The sequence below is a fragment of the Bombus terrestris genome, chromosome 12 (assembly GCF_910591885.1).
Source record: "Bombus terrestris chromosome 12, iyBomTerr1.2, whole genome shotgun sequence".
Taxonomy (NCBI): domain Eukaryota; kingdom Metazoa; phylum Arthropoda; class Insecta; order Hymenoptera; family Apidae; genus Bombus; species Bombus terrestris.
The window spans coordinates 7,034,799-7,055,208 of NC_063280.1; the positions used below are offsets into that span (position 1 = coordinate 7,034,799).

The 20,410-nt window shown below is 29.6% G+C and overlaps 6 protein-coding genes and 1 non-coding gene across 11 annotated transcripts; 4 read left to right on the forward strand and 3 right to left on the reverse strand.

Moving 5' to 3' along the window:
* Positions 1–1,010: 1,010 nt before the first annotated feature.
* Positions 1,011–4,824, reverse strand: LOC100649425 (ATP-dependent RNA helicase DDX54). Of its 2 annotated transcripts, none has more exons than XM_048410885.1 (12): positions 4,536–4,824; positions 4,047–4,280; positions 3,532–3,908; positions 3,136–3,451; positions 2,836–3,046; positions 2,546–2,772; positions 2,279–2,470; positions 2,067–2,202; positions 1,801–1,990; positions 1,602–1,740; positions 1,381–1,531; positions 1,011–1,296 (listed from the first exon to the last, which is right to left on the reverse strand). In XM_048410885.1, the coding sequence occupies exons 2-12, from the start codon at positions 4,239–4,241 to the stop codon at positions 1,112–1,114; spliced, it is 2,319 nt and encodes a 772-aa protein (XP_048266842.1). In that variant the 5' UTR covers positions 4,242–4,280; positions 4,536–4,824; the 3' UTR covers positions 1,011–1,111. The 2 variants fall into 2 exon arrangements, with proteins under 2 accessions (XP_048266842.1, XP_048266843.1); XM_048410886.1 differs by lacking the exon at positions 4,536–4,824 and adding an exon at positions 4,426–4,443.
* A 135-nt stretch (positions 4,825–4,959) lies between these two features.
* On the forward strand, positions 4,960–6,236 carry LOC100649189 (60S ribosomal protein L24). Its single transcript, XM_003399861.4, has 5 exons — positions 4,960–5,116; positions 5,241–5,316; positions 5,463–5,548; positions 5,631–5,792; positions 6,058–6,236. The coding sequence occupies exons 1-5, from the start codon at positions 5,112–5,114 to the stop codon at positions 6,191–6,193; spliced, it is 465 nt and encodes a 154-aa protein (XP_003399909.1). The 5' UTR covers positions 4,960–5,111; the 3' UTR covers positions 6,194–6,236.
* Positions 5,860–5,988, forward strand: LOC125386152. Its single transcript, XR_007226045.1, has one exon. It is a non-coding gene; the product is annotated as a small nucleolar RNA SNORA79 (small nucleolar RNA).
* Positions 6,237–8,445: 2,209 nt separating the features above from the next.
* LOC100648530 (splicing factor U2af 38 kDa subunit) lies at positions 8,446–10,009 on the forward strand. The gene is made up of 5 exons (XM_012315182.3): positions 8,446–8,665; positions 8,744–8,831; positions 9,145–9,211; positions 9,301–9,589; positions 9,719–10,009. Exons 1-5 carry the CDS (start codon positions 8,622–8,624, stop codon positions 9,954–9,956), a joined length of 726 nt encoding a protein of 241 aa, XP_012170572.1. The 5' UTR covers positions 8,446–8,621; the 3' UTR covers positions 9,957–10,009.
* Positions 10,010–11,645: 1,636 nt separating this feature from the next.
* LOC100648336 (transcriptional repressor protein YY1) lies at positions 11,646–15,132 on the reverse strand. Of its 2 annotated transcripts, none has more exons than XM_003399853.4 (3): positions 14,328–15,132; positions 12,321–12,876; positions 11,646–12,205 (listed from the first exon to the last, which is right to left on the reverse strand). In XM_003399853.4, the coding sequence occupies exons 1-3, from the start codon at positions 14,812–14,814 to the stop codon at positions 12,091–12,093; spliced, it is 1,158 nt and encodes a 385-aa protein (XP_003399901.1). In that variant the 5' UTR covers positions 14,815–15,132; the 3' UTR covers positions 11,646–12,090. The 2 variants fall into 2 exon arrangements, with proteins under 2 accessions (XP_003399901.1, XP_003399902.1); XM_003399854.4 differs by having other exon boundaries at positions 12,321–12,915.
* Positions 15,133–15,358: 226 nt separating this feature from the next.
* Positions 15,359–15,997, forward strand: LOC100648994 (gamma-secretase subunit pen-2). The gene is made up of 3 exons (XM_003399859.4): positions 15,359–15,461; positions 15,534–15,638; positions 15,707–15,997. Exons 1-3 carry the CDS (start codon positions 15,401–15,403, stop codon positions 15,844–15,846), a joined length of 306 nt encoding a protein of 101 aa, XP_003399907.1. The 5' UTR covers positions 15,359–15,400; the 3' UTR covers positions 15,847–15,997.
* On the reverse strand, positions 15,966–20,254 carry LOC100647909 (glucose-6-phosphate exchanger SLC37A2). 3 transcript variants are annotated; one of them, XM_003399850.4, is made up of 10 exons: positions 20,103–20,254; positions 18,675–19,568; positions 18,519–18,597; positions 18,298–18,433; positions 17,869–18,225; positions 17,428–17,472; positions 17,017–17,218; positions 16,789–16,937; positions 16,333–16,635; positions 15,966–16,257 (listed from the first exon to the last, which is right to left on the reverse strand). In XM_003399850.4, exons 2-10 carry the CDS (start codon positions 18,949–18,951, stop codon positions 16,195–16,197), a joined length of 1,611 nt encoding a protein of 536 aa, XP_003399898.1. In that variant the 5' UTR covers positions 18,952–19,568; positions 20,103–20,254; the 3' UTR covers positions 15,966–16,194. The 3 variants fall into 3 exon arrangements, with proteins under 3 accessions (XP_003399898.1, XP_012170560.1, XP_020721652.1); XM_012315170.2 differs by lacking the exon at positions 20,103–20,254 and having other exon boundaries at positions 18,506–18,597; positions 18,675–18,851; XM_020865993.2 differs by lacking the exons at positions 17,428–17,472; positions 20,103–20,254 and having other exon boundaries at positions 18,675–19,877.
* Positions 20,255–20,410: the final 156 nt, after the last annotated feature.

Genomic DNA, 20,410 nt, shown 5'->3' on the forward strand with positions numbered 1-20,410 from the left:
TATGATGATACATATATATAAATAAACGATGATCAGCATTAAATGATTCATACTGTTCCAGTATCAGCTTTTTATATTCCAACAAAAAACCAGTTGTCAGTTGTGACTAACAAAGAGAGCTATGGTGTGTATGGTGGTTTCCTTTCTCTCCTTTTACTTCATTATCTAGTATCGCAAATCACTAATGTCTAATAATGCATAAATTTGAGACGAAAAAATAATATATTCTATCTAAAATTGAAAAAACATTTTTTTCTACATGAATTGCATATTTAATACATGAAATGCGATACAAATATAACATATATGTAATATGCACTAAATATCATGTATGCAGAAATAATTGTAATTAGAAATAATATTTGTTTTCTATTTGTAAAATATTAAACGATTAATTACTAATTATTCTTTATTAGAATACCATAAATAAATATTTAGTGGAAGATAAAATAATTATGTAAATCAACAGAATTAAAAAATTAAATACCATAACAGTTTTAATAATCTATGTGCAATAACATCTTCGTTTCTAATAATAATTGCATTGAATGTTTGTTATAGGAAATTTAATAAATTATTTAAAATAAAATATAAAAATACAAAGTACTCATATTTGAAGATATTTGTTGACTTCGTCTTTTTTGGCTCATCACTAAGATAACTTTTACCATAATGATAAGTGCCTTTCTTAGTTCGTACAACTTTCTGAGGCTTCCATTATTTCGTAGAAACCACCGATCAGCTACACGTAATAAGCTTTTGACGTAGAACCAACAATTATGCAAGGGAATTGCGATGATGCAATGGAAATCTTCACAAATTGTATAATACTTCATAATCGTTCTGCGATCTATCGCAATATTATTTTTGATTTTGCATAGTTTCATTTACTTCATTTTCTAAAGTTATTGAAAAAATATATATAGAATTATTAAAAAACAAAATTTTGTACATTAATAAATATGTAATTGTTAAAAGTTGAAATGTATGGGAAAGGAAAATAAACGACATAGACGACATAATTATAATTCATCATTATAAATAATCATTTATATAATAAAACATATTCAACAGATATTTAATATTTGTATATCAATATAAAAATCATCTGCTAATGTTTCCTTCTACTATTCTTCTGACCTTTTCGATTTTTTCGGCCGTTTCTTTTACGTCTTTGTTCAAGCAATTTACGGGCCTTTAGAATTTGTTCTGGACGTTTCAATTCAATATTCCTTTTAATCTTTTCCTTTAACTTTTGATTGTGCCGCGCCCAATGTGTATTAGCCGTTGTTTGCACTGAAACACACAGAAAATAAATATATACGTGACGTATCTACATAAGCTCAAACAATAATTAATTCAAATATTATTTTCACATACACTTCTGCATTTGTGAAGGTTCTTCTTCGCTGTCATCGTCGTTTGTAGCATCGACTTTGCTTTTTTCTTTCCAACTCGTATAACGATTTGATTTGTAACTGGCAGGTATCCAAACTCCAGACTCTGTTCGTATTTTATTAACTTTTCGTTCCTTTAAAAAAGCATATATTTTCTTGAAATATTTTGTTTCATATGAATGTTTAATGATGTAAAATACGTACGTTATTAACAGTAACCATTTTCTTCTTTTTACGATCCCATTTTTTAATCTGTGCTTGAAATCGTTGAGATTCTTCATTATCAGCAGTTAAATCCATTTGTACTTTATCTGCTTCCGTATTAAATGAATTAACTGCTAAACTGTAAAAATATGGCTAAATACAGCGTGCACTAAAAACAACTGTTTTACTAAAGACTCACCCTTCCTCTGTATGTTTATCTGGAGCATTATATGGAATAAAAAAATTTTCATCTCGTATTATCGATCGTTTTTTCTTTTTAGGTTTATATAAATCATCGAGATTCCTTTTCTTTGGAAGTACAACCGTATTAAATGCTTCATTAATTTCATCGGTTGTACTCGGTGGAAGATACACTTTTTTCGGTAAATCTACAATATATTGTCAATTATTAAATAAAAACTATACAAATGAAATTCGCGTTAGTTTATTAAACTGCGAATTTACCTTCTGTACTTTTTTTAACTTCTACCTTATCTGCTTTTCTGTGGAAATTTATAATATTTTCTTTATGTAACGTCCGTTTTTTTTTCATAACTTGATAATCAATAGATGATGCCTTGGCTCCAATTTCGAATATCGTCTATAACAAATACTTAATAATTAAATATCATATAACTATAACATATAATTGATATAAATTGTATGAATATACATACTCCTTGAGGTCTATAATTGACTATTTTTGATAACAAGTTCGTGGTACTTAAAGAAACATCAGAATATTCTGGTATAACACCTGCCTCGCCAATGTGTAATTCCTTTACTCTTTTAATACTTTCCGATGAAGGTAGAGGTCGCGATCGAATATACTGTTTATATGCATTATCGCAAACTTTTTCCATACTTGTCTATATATAAGTTTAACAGAATGTAAATATGATATCTTTAATAATTCTTTGAACAAATCTATCAAAACTACATACTAGATCTGTGGAACAACTGTGCCAATTTATTAATTCTGCAAGTTCTTCTTCTATCATTGCTTGTGGCATTTTACCCACAATACCATCTGTATTTTCTATAGATCCAGAAGATGGTACAATATTTAACGGACGTCCAAGAAAAAGGTGTAAATCTAGCAAATAAGCATATTCGTCCGGACTTATAATATTGTATGCAGTGCCAACACGACCCGCTCGTGCACAACGACCTATTACGATAATTATCGACATATAAATTTTTATACAATCTAAAACCTAACTTGTTTCCTTACCTACTCGATGTACAAAGAGCTTCGACTTTGCAGGGAAATTAAAATTGATTACGTTATCCAATTGTGGAATATCTAAACCTCGAGCGGCAACATCTGTTACTATTAGAACTCGGACTTTACTAGTGTGAAATTTAGCTGCATTTATTTTTCGTGCTGATGGATCCAAATTAGAATAGATATACGTGTTAGAAATTCCAGCTTTTTCTAATATCTGTTAATAAAATACAATCATTATATATATAAACCCTAGCCCATTATATATAATATGTTAATCCTAAATTGTAAGTTTCATACATATACCTGATGAATATATTCAACATGATGTTGAGTTGCAGCAAATATTACTGTTTGAGAATCGCTCTTAATAACATTTTTTAACAAGCATAATAGTACTGCCAATTTTTCTTCTGGGCGACATACTATAAATGAGAGTGTTAATTGTTCTGGTATTTTACTTTCTACATCTAAACGTAATAAGACAGGATCAGTTAATCCAGCTTTTGCAAAATCTACTAAAAGCTTAGGTAATGTTGCAGAAAATAATAATGTTTGTCTCGATTCTGGTAATCTATTTGTGATTTCAGTGATTTGTTCTCCAAAACCCATTTCAAATAATCTGTAACATAATTTATAAATTAGGATTTATTATATTTATAATGAAAGGAAATTATATAATATAGAAATATATATTTTTACCTATCAGCTTCATCGAAGACTACATATTCTATATTATTTAATTGCAAGTCCATTTCTATACAGATATGTAGAAATCTTCCTGGTGTTGCTACTAATATATCAGGATTTCCATGAATTGCACTAAACTGATTCTCCATACTGTCACCTCCCAAAATTACAGCTGCTTTTAAGTCTGTAAATTTACCTAATTCCTTTATGAACTTTAATGTCTGTAATGCCAATTCTCTAGTAGGTGATAAAATTAAAGCTCTAGCTCCAGCTTTTGCTCGCCTTGTTTTAAGTTTTTCAAACAGTGGAATTAAAAAACAAGCAGTCTTTCCACTCCCTGTTCTGGCCATTGCCACTATATCACGTCCTTCCAAAGCTAAAGGAATTGTCTATAAAAATATAATTGTCTATATAATATATATAATAATATTATGACATAAAATAATACACACATAAGAAAAATACTAAGTTAGTAATTAAACTCATAAAGACAATTTATTTATTTTAACCAACATCATGCAGCTTACCTTCCTTTGAATAGGTGTTGGTATTTTATACCCGCGCCTTAATATCCCCTTCAATAGAGGAAAACTAAGAGCCATGGATTGAAATCCTCCTGATTTTTTACATACTTTCTTCTTAATGTTATTAATTTCGTTATCTTCGTCACTATCGTTTATTTCTCCTGGGTCGGCAAATCCCACAATATTTGTATCTTTCATTTTAAAGATATGAGTGACTGACAGTAGTAAGACAATAACCTTAAAATAAAACTGTTTAGCACGTGATTTTATTTTGCAATTAAAATAACTTTAAATTATAAATATTTTTAATTAAATTAGCAAAAGTCAATGATTTTATGCTCTATAAAGTGAAATTCAGCCAATATAGGGAATATTATCATACAGTGTTAGAGAAAATATTACTTGTGGTTATGTAAAAATTATTTTCACTTTTATTGTATACATTAAATTGATAGTCCGTAGACAGTACACTCAGTACTTTTAACAGTTTACCTTTATAAAATCCCGTATATTATACAAATTTGTTGCAGATTTCTGTTAAAAATCTGTACATTAAATGTAATTTGTGTTAAATATTTATTATTCCATTCATCAATATTTTGGTATCTTTTAATATTTTCAATTTCTAATTAATTTGATTCAATCACAATTATACAAAAAGGTCTCATATTCATATCACGAACCATAGTGAAAATCGTCCGAAAATTGGAAAGTAACTAGTTGTAAAAAATCAACATGGAAGACAAATAAGTTTCTATTCTGCATACGTGTGACATGTTATGAATACTCAGAAAGAGACAGAGACACTCTATTCATCTCTGTCTGTCTCGTAAGAATATAGATTGTCTTAATTATCCAAGTAGATTTTTCGCGATTAGACATCAATGCCTCAATGGTCGAACAGTTTTCCCTAGCGAGTGTCAAGTCCTATTTATATGATCGTTACTTAAATTAATGCCTTTAGAAGTTGGTTTTTAAATATTGGCAGCACTTAATGCGTATTCCACCATATTGTATCCACAAGAAGTCGGCCATTTTGCTAAATCTGTCTTTTCACCATAATTCAACATGAAGTAAGTGAATTTTTTTAAGAGATATATCTGACAAATTAAACGCAATCATTAAAAATTGGTGTAACATATTCGAGGAATTATAAAATGAAGATATTTATAATAAATATGGTGTCAATCTTTTCAGGATCGGTCTTTGCGCGTATAGCGGATATAAAATATATCCCGGCCATGGTAAAACCATGGTAAAAGTGGACGGAAAAGTACGTAAAATAAATTTTATATATCTGACTTTTATATGCTGGTTCTCACATTATTACATTTTTATTATACTCTCTTTATAATTAAGTAATATTAGCTCCTTGTTTTGATTATATCTTTGACAACCATAACCTCTATATTTTTTCAGACGTTCACATTTTTAAATTCAAAATGTGAATCTGCACATTTAATGAGACGTAATCCAAGGAAAGTTACATGGACTGTATTATACAGGTATATTTATTTTTAATATTTAATATTTTATACATTATGGAAGTTGAAAATCAATTATAAAATATATAACTTAATATTATAGACGGAAGCACAAAAAGGGACAAGAAGAAGAACAAGCAAAAAAAAGGACAAGACGTACTCAAAAGTTCCAACGTGCGATTGTAGGTGCATCTCTTACAGATATTTTAGCGAAACGTAATATGAAACCAGAAATTCGTAAAGCACAGAGAGAACAAGCAATTAAGTAAGTGTTGCTCAGATATAACCAAACATATATCTGTTCCAATTTATATCACAAAATTTGATGTTATAGACATCTGTTCCTTTAACGTGATATCTCATATCATGTTAGATTTCAGACTGTCTTAGAATAAATGAATTGCTTCACCCAGAATTGTAATATACTTCACACTGTCTGGCTTTTGCGGGTTCATACAATTCTTATACTAGGTACATATTTTGCTACTTGTATTTCTTAAAATATGTATATATCATATTTTTTATTTCAGAGCTGCAAAGGAACAAAAGAAAGCTGCAAAAGCAACGAAGAAAGCAGTTGTACCTGCTAAGGCAAAAGTACAACCAAAACATAAAGCTGCAAAGATAACACAAAAAGCAGCTCCCCGTGTCGGAGGAAAACGTTAAATTTCCGCATTATATAAATAAAAAGACCTTTAGATATAAAAAATTTATTTATTTTCCCAGAAAAATATTTTTTATAAATTATTAAATGTTAAGATATTCAATTTTTCTAAGTAAACATACGTAAGCAGTTTTGCTTTTATGGTGATCGAGGTCTGCAGTATAATGAACAAAGGTCGAATCAAAGGGACATGGACTGCGTTTACGATAAGAATGTAACTTTTAGTTATTTTTGAGATATGTAAAATAATTCGCATTAATTCTTAACTTCGATTGCAAACGACAAAAAATATTTCCCTTTTCCTTTTTACGAATTTCATTGATCATTACTTCCATTTCTTTTATATCAACACGTTGACTGCCACGCGTTTTTTCAAAGAAATTACCATCAGGCCACGCGTGCAACAGTACCAAGCGTTCTCTGCTAGGTGCTCCCATCGATATTTCAGTAATGCGAGTCGTTCAAGTGGTGGTCTCAAGATTGATCTCGTTTCGTTTCTTCGCAACATTAAAACCATTAGCTGTTGTTGAATATAATGAAGGAAAGTGTGGTATAGATTATTCCGATCAAATGGTTTCTTATGCCACCACAATTAAAAAAGGAATCAAAGGGTACAGAAAACTTGGCATTCAACTCCTGGGAATTTCTGTTGTAAACGGTGTAAACGGTTTCTGTTGTCTTTGACGGTTTACAAAATTGCAACAAGGAAGAATATAAATATTAGAATATTTAGACAATTATTAGTTGCAAAATTATTAGGGTTGTCTGAAAATACAAAAAATCTTTGTCTTCGACGGAATCAGTATAATATCGCCGTACGGAAAAATGATTCCGGAAGAAGCGTTAGACGCGCATGCAAACTATGTTATGCAAATAAAAGACGTCGAATGGACCGAACAAAGGCACAAAAGAATTTGAAGAAAATAACAACTTATTGTCCAAATTGTCCCGACCAACCTCAAGTATGTATAGAATGCTTTAAAGTTTTACATTCTAAATAATTTTTTTAATAAACCATTTTCGTATTACTTTTATAACAATTCAACAGTTTTATTATTATGGAATATCTTTTCAAATACCTATGACGATCCTTCGCAAGTAGTCAAATAAGTGACACCCCGAGGCGGGGTGGCGTTGGCAGTTTGCCTGGATGTCGCGAACGCCTTCAACGCCATCCCCTGGGACAGGATAGTGGAAGCCCTGAAACACCTGGAACACCTTAACAACAAATAGGGAGAAGACGAAGAAGTGCTCCGGCAGGATTTCGCAAAAGAACCCGGGCCACTTCTGCGAAGCGTCAGGAAGACCACCGTGGGGTTTTAGTTGGTTTGAGTCCGACACTACCCTATCGCCACCCAGAAGGGGGCAGGGTGTCCGAGAGGATTTTCCCACGTAAAAAAAAAAAAAAGTCAAATAAGCGACACCCGAATACGAGTATCGTGGCAGTCAACGTGTTAAATACTTATATTACATATTTATTTCACGAATACTGCTTTTATGTCCTCTAATTAACTTTTTTTAATTTTAAATAGTTCGTATTGTATTATCATTTATGTCGTACTATATATTGTGTATATAATAATGCATTGTTGTATTGCACTATTATTTTAGTCTCTTATACATTTGATTTGATAAACTTCGCGCTACTTTCCTTTAATACATCGGTTAACATATGGTGACACTGGCATGTAAAGTCTAGTAATAATGAGAAATTTGGTCAGTATCTCTGATATTTTTTAAACTTTAATATGTTAAAAAGAACTATTTAAACAAGCAAAATATCACAAAAAGGTGTCGCAAACAACTATAAGTAATGTAAATGTAAAATAAATATAAATAATTTTACCTTAGAACTAAACTTAAACTCAATCTAATTAAAACCCCAGAAAATTTCATCATTTTTATTTGCTCTGTGACTATGATCATAGCATAGGGATAAATTGTTCATAGCACAATCGTATAATTATATAATTAATTATTCGTAGTATCTAATTTTCTGGAATAAGGATAACTGTTGCGTATGATTCCCAATACTAGTCACACGAAAATTTAGTTTTAATTCAAACAACTACCAGAGAGATTTTCTCTCTTCCACTATGTTTAAACGTAGGACACGAAAAAGTATTGCATATCAAATCTATTCTGTATCTAGTCTATGCTCATACTTCAGTATGCAAAGTCTGCGCGTCCTCTAGAGGTAAAATTTAGTCTATGCTCATACTTCAGTATGCAAAGTCTGCGCGTCCTCTAGAGGTAAAATTTGAAATCGTGTACAATTACTGACAAACCTATTAAGCAATTCTTTTATGATACCGCCATTTTGGATCAGAGCTACACGCAAATGTTGTATATGTTGTGACAAGTCAAGTTTTTGCATGTTTCACAAAACATTGAGTTTTACGATTGAGAAATACTAACAGACGACGAAGAATGGCAGAGTATTTGGCATCAATTTTCGGTACAGAGAAAGACAAGTAAGTTGGATCTTTAAGTTTATGCTGAATAGCTTTCTCCAAACTAAAATCAACGATATTATTGTCCTTTATTTTTAGAGTAAATTGTTCATTTTATTTCAAAATCGGTGCCTGTCGACATGGAGATAGATGTTCTCGAATTCATAACAAGCCAACTTTTAGTCAGGTAAAAATATCTTAATTAACCTTTAATTTCTTTCAAACTCTTTTTAACATTACTAAGTAGTGTTTTATTGCTTTATGTATCTTTTTATATAGAGAATTTTGTTTTTAATTTAAGTTTCTCAGCAATAAATACATTTATATAAAGTATATAAACACAATTATTCATACATATCATTTCAAGTAAATAACTGTAATTCAAATAATTAACAAAAAATATATAAAAATATACAATATATAACAAAGCAATAATATATAAATAACAATATATATAATATAAATATATAACAAAAAATTCAAGTAATTAACTGTTTTAGACATGTTTGTTGCAAAACCTTTATGTAAACCCTCAAAATTCAGCAAAAAGTGCAGACGGATCTCATCGTAAGTATATTATAGATTAAATTTATATCATTATTCAATATTGAAGATAGTAATTTCTACAATCATAATTAATAAACATTATTTTGTAGTGGTGGCAAATGTCTCTGATGAAGAAATGCAAGAACATTATGACAATTTTTTTGAAGATGTCTTCGTTGAATGTGAAGATAAATATGGTGAAATAGAAGAAATGAATGTGTGTGATAATCTTGGGGATCATTTAGTTGGGAATGTTTACATTAAATTCCGAAGAGAAGAAGATGCAGAAAGGGCTGTAAATGACTTGAATAATAGATGGTTTGGTGGAAGACCAGTTTATGCAGAACTTTCTCCAGTCACTGATTTCAGAGAAGCCTGTTGTCGTCAATATGAAATGGGGTATGTAATTACTATTAAATAATAGAAAGTAAATCTAAAGAGTTATACAAATTTAATTTTTTTGACATTTTTTCATTTCTAAGTATATAAAATACCTGTTACTAAAAAAGAAATTCGATGTTTTTACAGAGAATGCACACGTTCAGGATTTTGTAATTTCATGCATTTGAAACCTATTTCACGAGAATTACGACGTTATTTATATAGCAGAAAAAAGGGTGGTAAAGGACGATCAAGATCACGATCGCGATCCCGTGGCCGTGATCGTAAGCGAAGATCACGATCTCGTGACAGAAGATCCAGATCCAAAGATCGCCGAAAAGGTAGAGATGATAAAGGTAGAGATGGACGGTCTGGAAGGTATTAATTATGTTATTTTTCAATTGTAATAATCCTTGATAATAAAATGATTCAAATTTACTTATCTCTCTTACGACCGTTTTGTCAATAATAATGTGTTTGTTAAGATGTTTCTAAATTTTCATTCATAAACATCTGTCAAATATGTATTTCGTTTTTAAACACATTGAATTCTTTTAAACAATAAATTCAAGAAAGTAGATATGGAGATATACTTCTCTTAAAACAAAGTTTGATATATACATAAGTACTTTAAAAGTATGGTCAAAAGATTAAATGATATATAATTACCTAATACATAATTCTAAAATTTATGATAGTGGAAACTATTCCGTAACAAGAATTATATATTGACGTTCAATAATTTTTTATAATTTGAATTTGTAAAATAGATATACTTTTCTTGATTGTAAAATGAATATATATATATAAATTTCCAATGATCATTGAATCTTTATCTATAAACACCATAACTGTATAAAATTATCACAGCATGAAAAAAATTTTGCATGTGTCATAATAAAAATAAAAAATAAAAAATGACGTATCCTTATTTTTAAATACATTGGTTAACTTAAAATGTTAGTACATAACACTAGCACATCAGTAATACTCAAACACAAATTACTTTTATATACCTCAAACTATATTTAGCATTACTTCCAGCAGGAAGCAATAATTATTACAGTATGCAAAGAATTATATTAAATGTTCATAATATAAAAATGAATAAAGAATTCTTATTGATAAAATATTATAAGATTAAATTTTAAACAAATATTTAGCTTTCCCATTGGACACAAAAGATTCTATAAATATTTCTTAAACATCTTTCTATAAATATTCATTTATAATAGGCCAAATTGCTGTTGTACTCATGTCTAGCAATCTTTTTAATATTTTATTACAAGAATAAAAGTACAAAAACTCACTAGAATATACAAACCAAATAAAAGTCAAGATTCTAGTCAGGATTATTATAACAAATCATTTGTTTAAAATATTTTGGAAAACCAATTTTTAAGAAATACTTTTGGTAACAATTTTTTTCACTGTAGTAAATTTGTGAGTACAATTATAAAAAATAAAGTGAATATTTGCAAAAAAATTTAATGAAAGAATATACTTTATGTGATTAAATAAATTATCCAAATTTTTCGTATAAATACTTCTAGAAATAATATATAGATTGAATTATGTTCCAACGTCGTAGCTACATGTACAAAATCGTGATATGCGAATATTAATGAATAACGATATAATGGGATGCACGCAATCGCCATTTAATACAATCAATATTATAGTTCTAGCTATAAACTATTGCTTCCTACTTTGAAATGATACGAACTCTTTAACAACTTCGTAACGTCATTGCATTGATGTACATGCACATCATAATGTACTCGTGAATATCACGGATAAAATATATTATGTGAATCATCTTTCGAATTAATCGGTGAGTTTTTAAATGCCGTCAATATTAAACACTCATCCATTTGATCTTACAATGCTTTCAGAGTCCAGTTAATTTTAGACAATACTTAAAAACATCTAAATAATTTTACATGAATAAATGTATCATATTTTGTGAACATCAAGGTATAATACACAGTAGACGCATTTATGTTTCCTTTCTCCAATAACTATTAACAATTACAATGTAATGTAAAAAGTATATTAAAGTGGTACAATTGAGTCCGACGGAAAAGACGTATTTTGTAGTTTATTCTTATCAGAATTTCTCCAAAATATACTGTATACAATATTTTACTTTAAGTATAAATATATACAGTTGTATTATGAGAGCGCACTAGGTATCATTTAGTGTGACTCAAGACATGAGATTGAGCAGTGCGCAATATTCTACTTTATATGTCTCAGAAGATACACTACCTTCTTTAGTGTAATTTTATTTTATTTTTTGTAGTAGTATAGTGCTTGTGATATCTATTTACTTTGCATCTAAGCACAGAGGTATAAATTGATTAATTAATTTCTTCTCTTAAGATAACTAACAGCTTTAGTAATGTCCTGCCCTCATCACTTATATCATGAAAATATTTACACTGTTTACGTTACTAATTAATGATTACGATATTCCATTTATAGGTTTATAGGATATGAGATCATTGTTAGGGGGGCTAATCAGCATAAACAATGAATTGTTGATTATCCACATCTGCAACTTCAACTTGTACAAATTGAGGTTGTTGAAGTTGAATTTGTTGTACTCCTCTGCCAATAGCATTACGTGACCTACAAATGTCAAATATTCCATGTTACTCAGTAATAATTCTTTACTTTAAAAGAAAACAAAGAAAGGAAGAAAGAAAAACATATCAAGAATAAAAAAAAGCTTAAGGTTACTTACTTAGCCTTTGCATGTGTTAATATATGTGATTTTAAATTCGTTGATTGTGCAAATTTTTTGCTACATCCATCAAATGGGCAAACATAAGGTCTGTCTCCTGTATGAATTCTAACATGAGTGCGAAGATTGAAATCCAGGCTAAACCTTTTACCACATCCTTCAAATGTACATTGGAAAGGTTTTTCTCCTGTATGAACCAACTGGTGCCTTTTCAATTTGGAACTTTCAACAAAAGCTTTCCCACATTCTGCGCATACATGCACTCTTGGTCCATGGGTATGTAAATGTTTACGCATTGCACTATTATCTCTGAACATTTTTGTGCATCCTTTATGTGGACAGGCTATAGTGCGCTCTACACCATCTAGAACAGGTGGTTTGCGTACTTTCAATTTATGACCAGGCCTAGCAAATTCTGCCAATTGCTTTGGATCCGAAAGGTCAAGACCTGGCATTCCATCGGAAATGGAGCTTCCAGAGTGATTGAATTTGGCATTGGATTTACCAGTCATGTATTCTGTGTAGTCTGGATCAGGCTCTGGATTAGAGCCTTCATCTGGAACATCCACCAGGTGAGGAGCTAATAGGACACTCCCTTTAACAACAACAAGCAGTCCCAAACAAAAGCTACTGTATTTATTTTTTATTATTTAAAACACGTATTTTTATTTGTGTATAATAGCAGAATAAACTTTAAAAATAGACAAATTTTTTACACAAACCGTATCAACTGAAAATGATAAATATTTAAAGGCAAGATTACATAATATGTTATCAATACCTTTATTTATATTTTTCATATAAAATAAGTCCTCTCTCTCCTTTTTCTCTGTTTAAAAACTCATATATACATATTTTAAATATATAAAGTCATATACATTGAAATAATATATGTTAACAAGTAATTTAAGTTTTATACAAATCGTACATTTTAGAAAATTAAAATTCATGAATTTTCATATGCAAAATTACCTATATTCATATTTAGTAATAAAATATCTATATCAAACATTAATTAAAAATTATTACGTTTAAATAATATATAAAATATAGCAGAGACCTACATTTGAGATTCTTCTTCCTTGCATAGGTATAATAAAGGGTATATTTAATATTAATATAACCCATAATACATTAAAAGCAAAAATAGATTTTTGATTTCTTGAAAAAAAATTCTTGATTTCTTCCTTATAATATATATGGTTATTTTAAGATAAATTAAATATGAATAAATTTGATTATCGATTTATATAATACTCAGGTATGATAAAAACATAATTTACATATTTGTTGATCTGCTTTACAATTCTTTTCATACCTTTTTATTTATTTTTATTTGACAACATATAATCTTAATGAAGGGAAATAAAAATATATTTGAATCTTTTAAATTGATTCAATAATTGCAAACATTTAAGAAGAAATGTAGGTATATAATATGAAATGACGTAAGAAGACCGAATGTTTCATACTTGAAAGAATCAATCTATTTTTTCTAGGTAATTTTATGCGTAAAAACAATAAATTACGTGTTTATTTAAATAAAAATTTAATTAGACTAATACAATGATGAAAAAATGGTAAAAAATTAGGTAATAATATGCATATAAAAAAAACAAAGATAACATAAGAGAGTAGAACTTTGTCGATTCTGCTGTAAGTACAGCTCCGCCATTATCAATCAACAGGACAGATCCACGTAAAAGAAGCCATTTTCAAAATATGGCTGCCCCCTGGTAGCATAATGGCGTTCCCTCGATCAAAACAAACAACGTAAACTGTCAACGAATTCACCGATAATAAAGACTCAAAGGATCCGACTAATTTCTTTGGTAAACCCGTGTGAAAAGCACGGTATTGATTCGAGACCACCGGAAGTGCGTATGATACAATGTGTGTGGAGATACACTCGTTACGAAAGTTTTTCTCTAGCGAATTTATCTATTCGGTCAGTGTTTTATCCGGATTATCGAAAAGGTTAGGAAAAATAAATAATGGGAAACCTACCGTCGTCGGTACCTGATGCCCACATCGTCACTGAGAATTCACCTTCAAGCGTCTTGATTTGCACTTGCTTCTGCTCCCACTTTCTAGCCTTCGTCTCCGAACCCATTTCCCCAAAAATCGTATGATCGGACGATCTGAATTTCGACGAACCGCTTTTCTTGGTCTTCTTAGGACCTTTCTTCGATGGGCCAGGGCTTGATTCAACATAAATATCGCTCTCCGGGACTGGAATCTGATCATATACGCTTAGTGGATCACTACCGACGATTTCCTCTTGCGTCTGTAGTATGATTTCTTCGCGTCCTGGCTCTGGAAGTGTTTGAAGGGCTATCATCGGCTGGCCATCTTCACCTTCGATCGTAGTTTCCACAGTCTCACACGGTATCTCCACCGGTATCGTTTCTATTTCAACCTCTTGGATATCTGGTTGAATCTCCACTTCAGTTATTATGTCCGAGGACGCCATATTAATCTCCGCTGACGCCATGTTACTAATCAAAATGGCTGGCCACGGTTACTCGCGCGACAAGCGGAACACCAAGTTAACCGATCACGTGACCTGTTCCCACCATTGCGATTAAGAAAATGGTGCTCATTCAAAACTTTGTAAAGTCGTCTAAAGCGAATCTCTCTATTTCAAGTCTTCACTTTAATTCTCCGCATTAAATATGAATTTCACGTATAATTAGTTGTATATAGCAATCGCTTAATAACGTTTAACGGTAGTGTATATATTTTTGAAACATTTTCCACCGTATATTTTTGTTTAGTACATTTCTTATGAGAACAATTAAGATACGTCTTTCCATCTTTCTTTTCTTTTTTTAACTATGTAACTGCTCCATCTATCGAGAAAATGTAGTAACATTTCCACTTGAAAGAAAATCTTAAATTTTAGTTTGACATGTAATGAATGCGTTTTTTATTGCATTTTTCGCAAATCTTCTCACTCTTATTAATATTTCGAACAATTTTTTGAGATATATGTAGATAAATTAAAGTAACGTTGCGTTCCACATTTGTGTATCTGATGTAACAAAGATATAGGTTATAATTTTCAGATTGTTGATACGATGGATTTGTCAAAAATACCAAATGACAAAAAATTGTATCTTTGTAAATGGTATTTTAGGGGTAAGTTACATATTTTTAATTGCATTATTTCGTTTATATAGATATATGTAAATGTTTTGTTTTATTTTGTAGCTGGATTTGTTTTTCTACCATTTCTTTGGGCTGTGAATGCTATTTGGTTTGCAAAAGAAGCTTTTGTTGAACCACATTACGAGGAACAAAAACAAATTAAGAGATGTAGGTCATATCTTTTATAACACCACTGTCTAATGTATAACATATATTTTGTTCATATTAATTTTCAGATGTAATATTTTCTGCAATTGGAGCAACTATATGGTCAGCTGCTCTTTTAGCATGGATCGTTACATTTCAAACACAAAGAGCAGCATGGGGTGAATTTGCAGATTCTATTAGTTACATAATTCCAACTGGCATTCCTTGATGTTAAGATATACTTATATTTATTTAATTGTTTATGAGTGACTTATTATAATATACATTTTTAATTTGTGAAATAAAATTGTTTCTTTTTTCTTAGCATTTTATTAGATAACAATAGTCTTAGTTGTAAAAATATACTGTTTATTCAGGTGCACTGGTGTTAACTATTTCTAGAACTTAGTAATACATCCATTTTATATATATATAATTTAACATAATTGAACATAAAATACAATACTTTATACATTTTATGTCATTTATAAAAAAGTTAAAATTCAAATACATATTTGAAGAATTTGTTTATTTACGTATATGTCCATTATCCTTTACTTAATGTATGAGAATAAAATTAAATGGTCCTCCGCCGTCGTCTATATAGTTGTATATCTCTGTAAACTAACCTTGATAAAAGCTAAAACAGAATATGTTATATTAAAAAATTGGAATATTGGTTATTTCTTAGGTATTTGATTCTGAGTAAAATTACCAATAATGCCAACATGTCAGCAACCATGAGCATATAAAACACATTATGCCAACCAGTCCAACGAGCTACCACTCCTGCTAACAGTGGACCTACAGCAGCTCCAATACTGCCTGTACCATCAATAATTGCAGTAACTGTAGCTAAAGCTTTAGAATTGTTTCCCAAACTGGAATGGGTTCCTAGTTCAGCAGATACTGCAGTTGTTATCAATGCGTATGGTCCATTTACTAATAAGCCAGCTATTAGTAACAATATTATGTTGATTGCCCAACCAGTACTCCCAATGTAGTCATATAGGAATAACTATATAATGAATTATACAAAATTATACTCTATAGAAATAAATAATTATTAATCTAATAATGATATTTAGGTCTTAAGTTGCTACAGATTATTAATATTTTATGTTACTTGTATAAGTTATTTATAAGTTTTTAATTTAAAAAATTTATATACCACTGGAAATGCAAATCCAAGCATGACTGCACATGTTAGAGCACTTTTTCCAGTATAATCGAGCAAAACACCAGCTGCTATTGCACCCATTATGCCACCAACATCAAACAAAGTAGAAAGATCTGCACTTAATGTTGTGCTGTAAGTAGCTAAAAATGAACAAAAATAATTACATAATATTTTAGCATAATATATACAATTTTTAATTATAATTTAAAGAATACTAACTTGAGGCTGCAATATACAATGGTAACCAATATAGGAATGTATAGCTTACAAGTTTTGCAAAAAATAAAGAGAGAGAATATTCTATGACTCCAGGTATCATCATAGCTTCTATGAATCCAATTGCATTTCCTGTATAATTCTCTTGTATATGTCTATGCCTTGGTAATATTGGACTAGTTTCAGATCGTCCATTTTCGATGTCCTTACAAAATAAGTTTTTTATAAATACTCAAAGGAATATAAGAAAAATATTGATAAAGTATATACATGCAAAATTTAAATATATTATAAAAAAATACCAAAGAAATAATCTAAATATTAAAATACTACAAACACTGAAACGCTATTTGTGTTAATGTAGTTATATGAAGTATAACATTAATTACATAAAAAAATGAAGCATGCACTTACATTAATATCGACTTGTTCGCGGTAGGCACAACGATAAGTGAGACGCTAAGTACAGTAAATGAGTCATTTTTAGTGACCATACAATATGTGCAAAAAAAAATATATGTAAATATAAAACAGGTATAAACACAAAAATCTAATGAATAACTAATTACAGTTTTACTTAATGTTATAAGATTAAATAATTAATGACTATTTGAATAAAAAGCAATTATTATTAAACATCTACGTATTCAATTATTGAAATAAAAGAAAGTGAAATGCTAATATTATCTGCTAATTATTTTATAACATATGATATTAATACATGAAATATTCGAAGAAGTTTGATATTTGCATTCCAGTGCTAGCACAGACAATAATAATTACAAAATGCTATTAGTAGTGCATAACATGCTAAAAAGTAAATAGAAACTTCACTAAAGAATATATTTAACTTACATTGTGTACATTTCCATATTCATCTGCACTACTTCCTTCATCTGAACTATGGGCGGTCCCAAATTTTCTATATCTAAATGGGGCGGCTGGTGCACATCCTATGTCTGTAGGATTTGGTACTAGAAATAAAAATATTATAAATCCTGTAAAGCCCATTATTATTCCAGGTACCATGAAACTTAGACCCCAATCAGATTCCACAAATTTGGCAGCTATTAAACTGCCCAAAATATTGCCTAATGACGTATGAGAATTCCATATTCCAAAGATCAATCCTCTTTTTGCTTTACCAAACCAATTTCCTACAACTGTAACTACACCTGGCCAACCTGATGTTTGAAAGACACCACCAATGGCCTAAATATGATAATAATTTACGATCATTTAAAATAAATTTATACAAGTAATGAATCATTTGCATACACTTACTTGAACCAGAACAAAATACCATAAACTATGGATATTGTATGGCTTAGCAATACCAAAGAGATAACAAGATATACCAGATGCAAGCATCCCAAATGCAAGAAAATATCGTAAATTTGCTCTTTCTGCTATAAAACCACTGCAAATGGTAAAAATGTAAAATTACTATCAAAATAATCTTTATGATCTCCGATCTCATAAATAAGCTCACTTCAATATGTCACCTGAGGAACATAGCTGCTGCATATGCAAACAGGAATGCAGAGTCCAAAATGCCCAGTAATGCAGGAGCATCTGCAGTATCTATTTAAAATAAGAGACATAAGTTATACATGTCCAAATCACTTTAAATTGGAAAGTTATGCTAATATTATACTTACCAAATGGAGCCCAATCGCACCACGTATCTTGATTACTAGCATTGATTAAAATGTCTGGGGGTGGTGATAAAGTGCTACAGTTGAAACTCAACACATTTTTTACAACAGACATGGGCTTTCGTGTCATATGGTAACAGGTATATGCTAAATATGTGAGTGCTAAAATAACGCCTTGATGCCATGTCATTCGATTGACACGACTATGAGCGCAGCATTTCACAAATGTATTTTCAATAACTTGCAAACCCCATGGTTGATCTCTTAATGGGCTGGTCATACTTGTTAAATATATTTTCTTCACTATTATCAATAGCTTTTACTATAATTAACTTATTATAGGTATTAAAAATATCTTGAAGTTTATTATATAAAATTATTACTTTAAGTATTTTGTATCTTTTATCTTCAATTTTTCTCTTTTTACAAATCAACAAAATACTTTTTATTTATATCATTTAAAATTATATAGATAATATCTTTAGTCATATATATTAATACTTTGGTCACAATTAAAGATAGTATTGTGTTCTTTCAAAGTTACTTCTGTTTATGAAATTAATCACTCCCACAAAAATTTAGTATTAATAATACATAATTATTTCAATATATATAATACAACAATAAAAGCTTCACAATGTTTCTCTTAACTACACTGTGATTCTTATTGTGCTACGACAATTATGAATATTATATGAACTATAATATCAATATGTATACTTTACTTTTCTTCTTTAATTCTTCTTCTTTAATTTTTTCAGTGTCACCTTTTTTCTGTATTTTCTGTCTTCATTGATATTTTTATTGTATTCAACATTTTTAGCTAGCAATGACAAAATGATTTCTTTACGGGAAGTAAACAGTAAATTCCGTAAAAAATAGGCTATGACTCATAACCTACAATGAAAGGAATGTTGCAGAAGTACATAATATCACGAACACGTGTTTATAACATAATTGACTCTGTTTATGTTACGATACACTATAATTACATTTTCACTGTCTTTAAACAATTACATGAAATATAATTTTATTTTAAACTAAATGGAATGTTTACTAGCGATAATGACAAATGATGTTTACGTACATATGGGAAACTTAAAATATGCATACGTATTACGTATACACGTTATATACATGATGTGTCTTATCTATGCATATTGACAAAGTACTAAAATTTTCAAGGTTACTTAAATTTTAATTTAATGTATTACAAATTATACAACATGCATAAGTATAAGTTTACAATATAACAAAGTCTAAAAACTTGTATTTGAAAGTTCAATAATGTAATATAAAATGTAATTATAAATTATACGAAACAATCCTTGAAATTACAATTATATTATAAACTGTTTATAAACATAAATTCAACTTAATTTTAATATATTAAACTAATAAATTCATGCAATAAATCAAAATAATACTAACTTTATGATTGATCTATAGTTCCGTCCAACGAGGTAAGATAGTAAACATAAACTAATATCGTTGCTACGGCTACCACTATTGGTCATCGACTAGTGTCATTCGAGTTTCACTACATAGGCTTACTATTTAGTTTAACTTCCTATAAATTTTAACATAACGGAACTTTAACGGCTAAACGGTTGTACTATATTTTGTTCCTATGATTTTGTTTATTTTTGCTGACTCAACTTGGGCGGAGTATAAGATTGTCACATAATATAAAAGTGCATTGGATATCAGATCTATTTGCATTTTGTTTGTGATATAAC

What these genes read in the sequence shown, in the direction of transcription:
- LOC100648530 (XM_012315182.3), top strand. Translation starts at nt 8,622, where the DNA reads ATGGCAGAGTATTTGGCATCAATTTTCGGTACAGAGAAAGACAA. An exon ending in ACAAGCCAACTTTTAGTCAG is followed by an intron (nt 8,832 to 9,144) that starts GTAAAAATATCT and finishes TAACTGTTTTAG; the next exon opens with ACATGTTTGTTGCAAAACCT. An exon ending in AAGTGCAGACGGATCTCATC is followed by an intron (nt 9,212 to 9,300) that starts GTAAGTATATTA and finishes ATTATTTTGTAG; the next exon opens with TGGTGGCAAATGTCTCTGAT.
- LOC100649425 (XM_048410885.1), bottom strand. Translation starts at nt 4,241, where the DNA reads ATGAAAGATACAAATATTGTGGGATTTGCCGACCCAGGAGAAATAAAC. An exon ending in GTCTTCGATGAAGCTGATAG is followed by an intron (nt 3,452 to 3,531) that starts GTAAAAATATAT and finishes ATTATGTTACAG; the next exon opens with ATTATTTGAAATGGGTTTTG. An exon ending in AGTTAAAAAAAGTACAGAAG is followed by an intron (nt 1,991 to 2,066) that starts GTAAATTCGCAG and finishes AATATATTGTAG; the next exon opens with ATTTACCGAAAAAAGTGTAT.
- LOC100647909 (XM_003399850.4), bottom strand. Translation starts at nt 18,951, where the DNA reads ATGACCAGCCCATTAAGAGATCAACCATGGGGTTTGCAAGTTATTGAA. An exon ending in GTGCGATTGGGCTCCATTTG is followed by an intron (nt 18,598 to 18,674) that starts GTAAGTATAATA and finishes TATTTTAAATAG; the next exon opens with ATACTGCAGATGCTCCTGCA. An exon ending in AATATGGAAATGTACACAAT is followed by an intron (nt 17,473 to 17,868) that starts GTAAGTTAAATA and finishes TACTGTACTTAG; the next exon opens with CGTCTCACTTATCGTTGTGC.
- LOC100649189 (XM_003399861.4), top strand. An exon ending in TGGTAAAAGTGGACGGAAAA is followed by an intron (nt 5,317 to 5,462) that starts GTACGTAAAATA and finishes ATATTTTTTCAG; the next exon opens with ACGTTCACATTTTTAAATTC. An exon ending in ACATGGACTGTATTATACAG is followed by an intron (nt 5,549 to 5,630) that starts GTATATTTATTT and finishes TTAATATTATAG; the next exon opens with ACGGAAGCACAAAAAGGGAC.
- LOC100648336 (XM_003399854.4), bottom strand. Translation starts at nt 14,814, where the DNA reads ATGGCGTCAGCGGAGATTAATATGGCGTCCTCGGACATAATAACTGAA. An exon ending in GGCATCAGGTACCGACGACG is followed by an intron (nt 12,916 to 14,327) that starts GTAGGTTTCCCA and finishes TTGTTGTTAAAG; the next exon opens with GGAGTGTCCTATTAGCTCCT. An exon ending in TTAACACATGCAAAGGCTAA is followed by an intron (nt 12,206 to 12,320) that starts GTAAGTAACCTT and finishes TGACATTTGTAG; the next exon opens with GTCACGTAATGCTATTGGCA.
- LOC100648994 (XM_003399859.4), top strand. Translation starts at nt 15,401, where the DNA reads ATGGATTTGTCAAAAATACCAAATGACAAAAAATTGTATCTTTGTAAA. An exon ending in TTGTAAATGGTATTTTAGGG is followed by an intron (nt 15,462 to 15,533) that starts GTAAGTTACATA and finishes TTTATTTTGTAG; the next exon opens with CTGGATTTGTTTTTCTACCA. An exon ending in ACAAAAACAAATTAAGAGAT is followed by an intron (nt 15,639 to 15,706) that starts GTAGGTCATATC and finishes ATTAATTTTCAG; the next exon opens with ATGTAATATTTTCTGCAATT.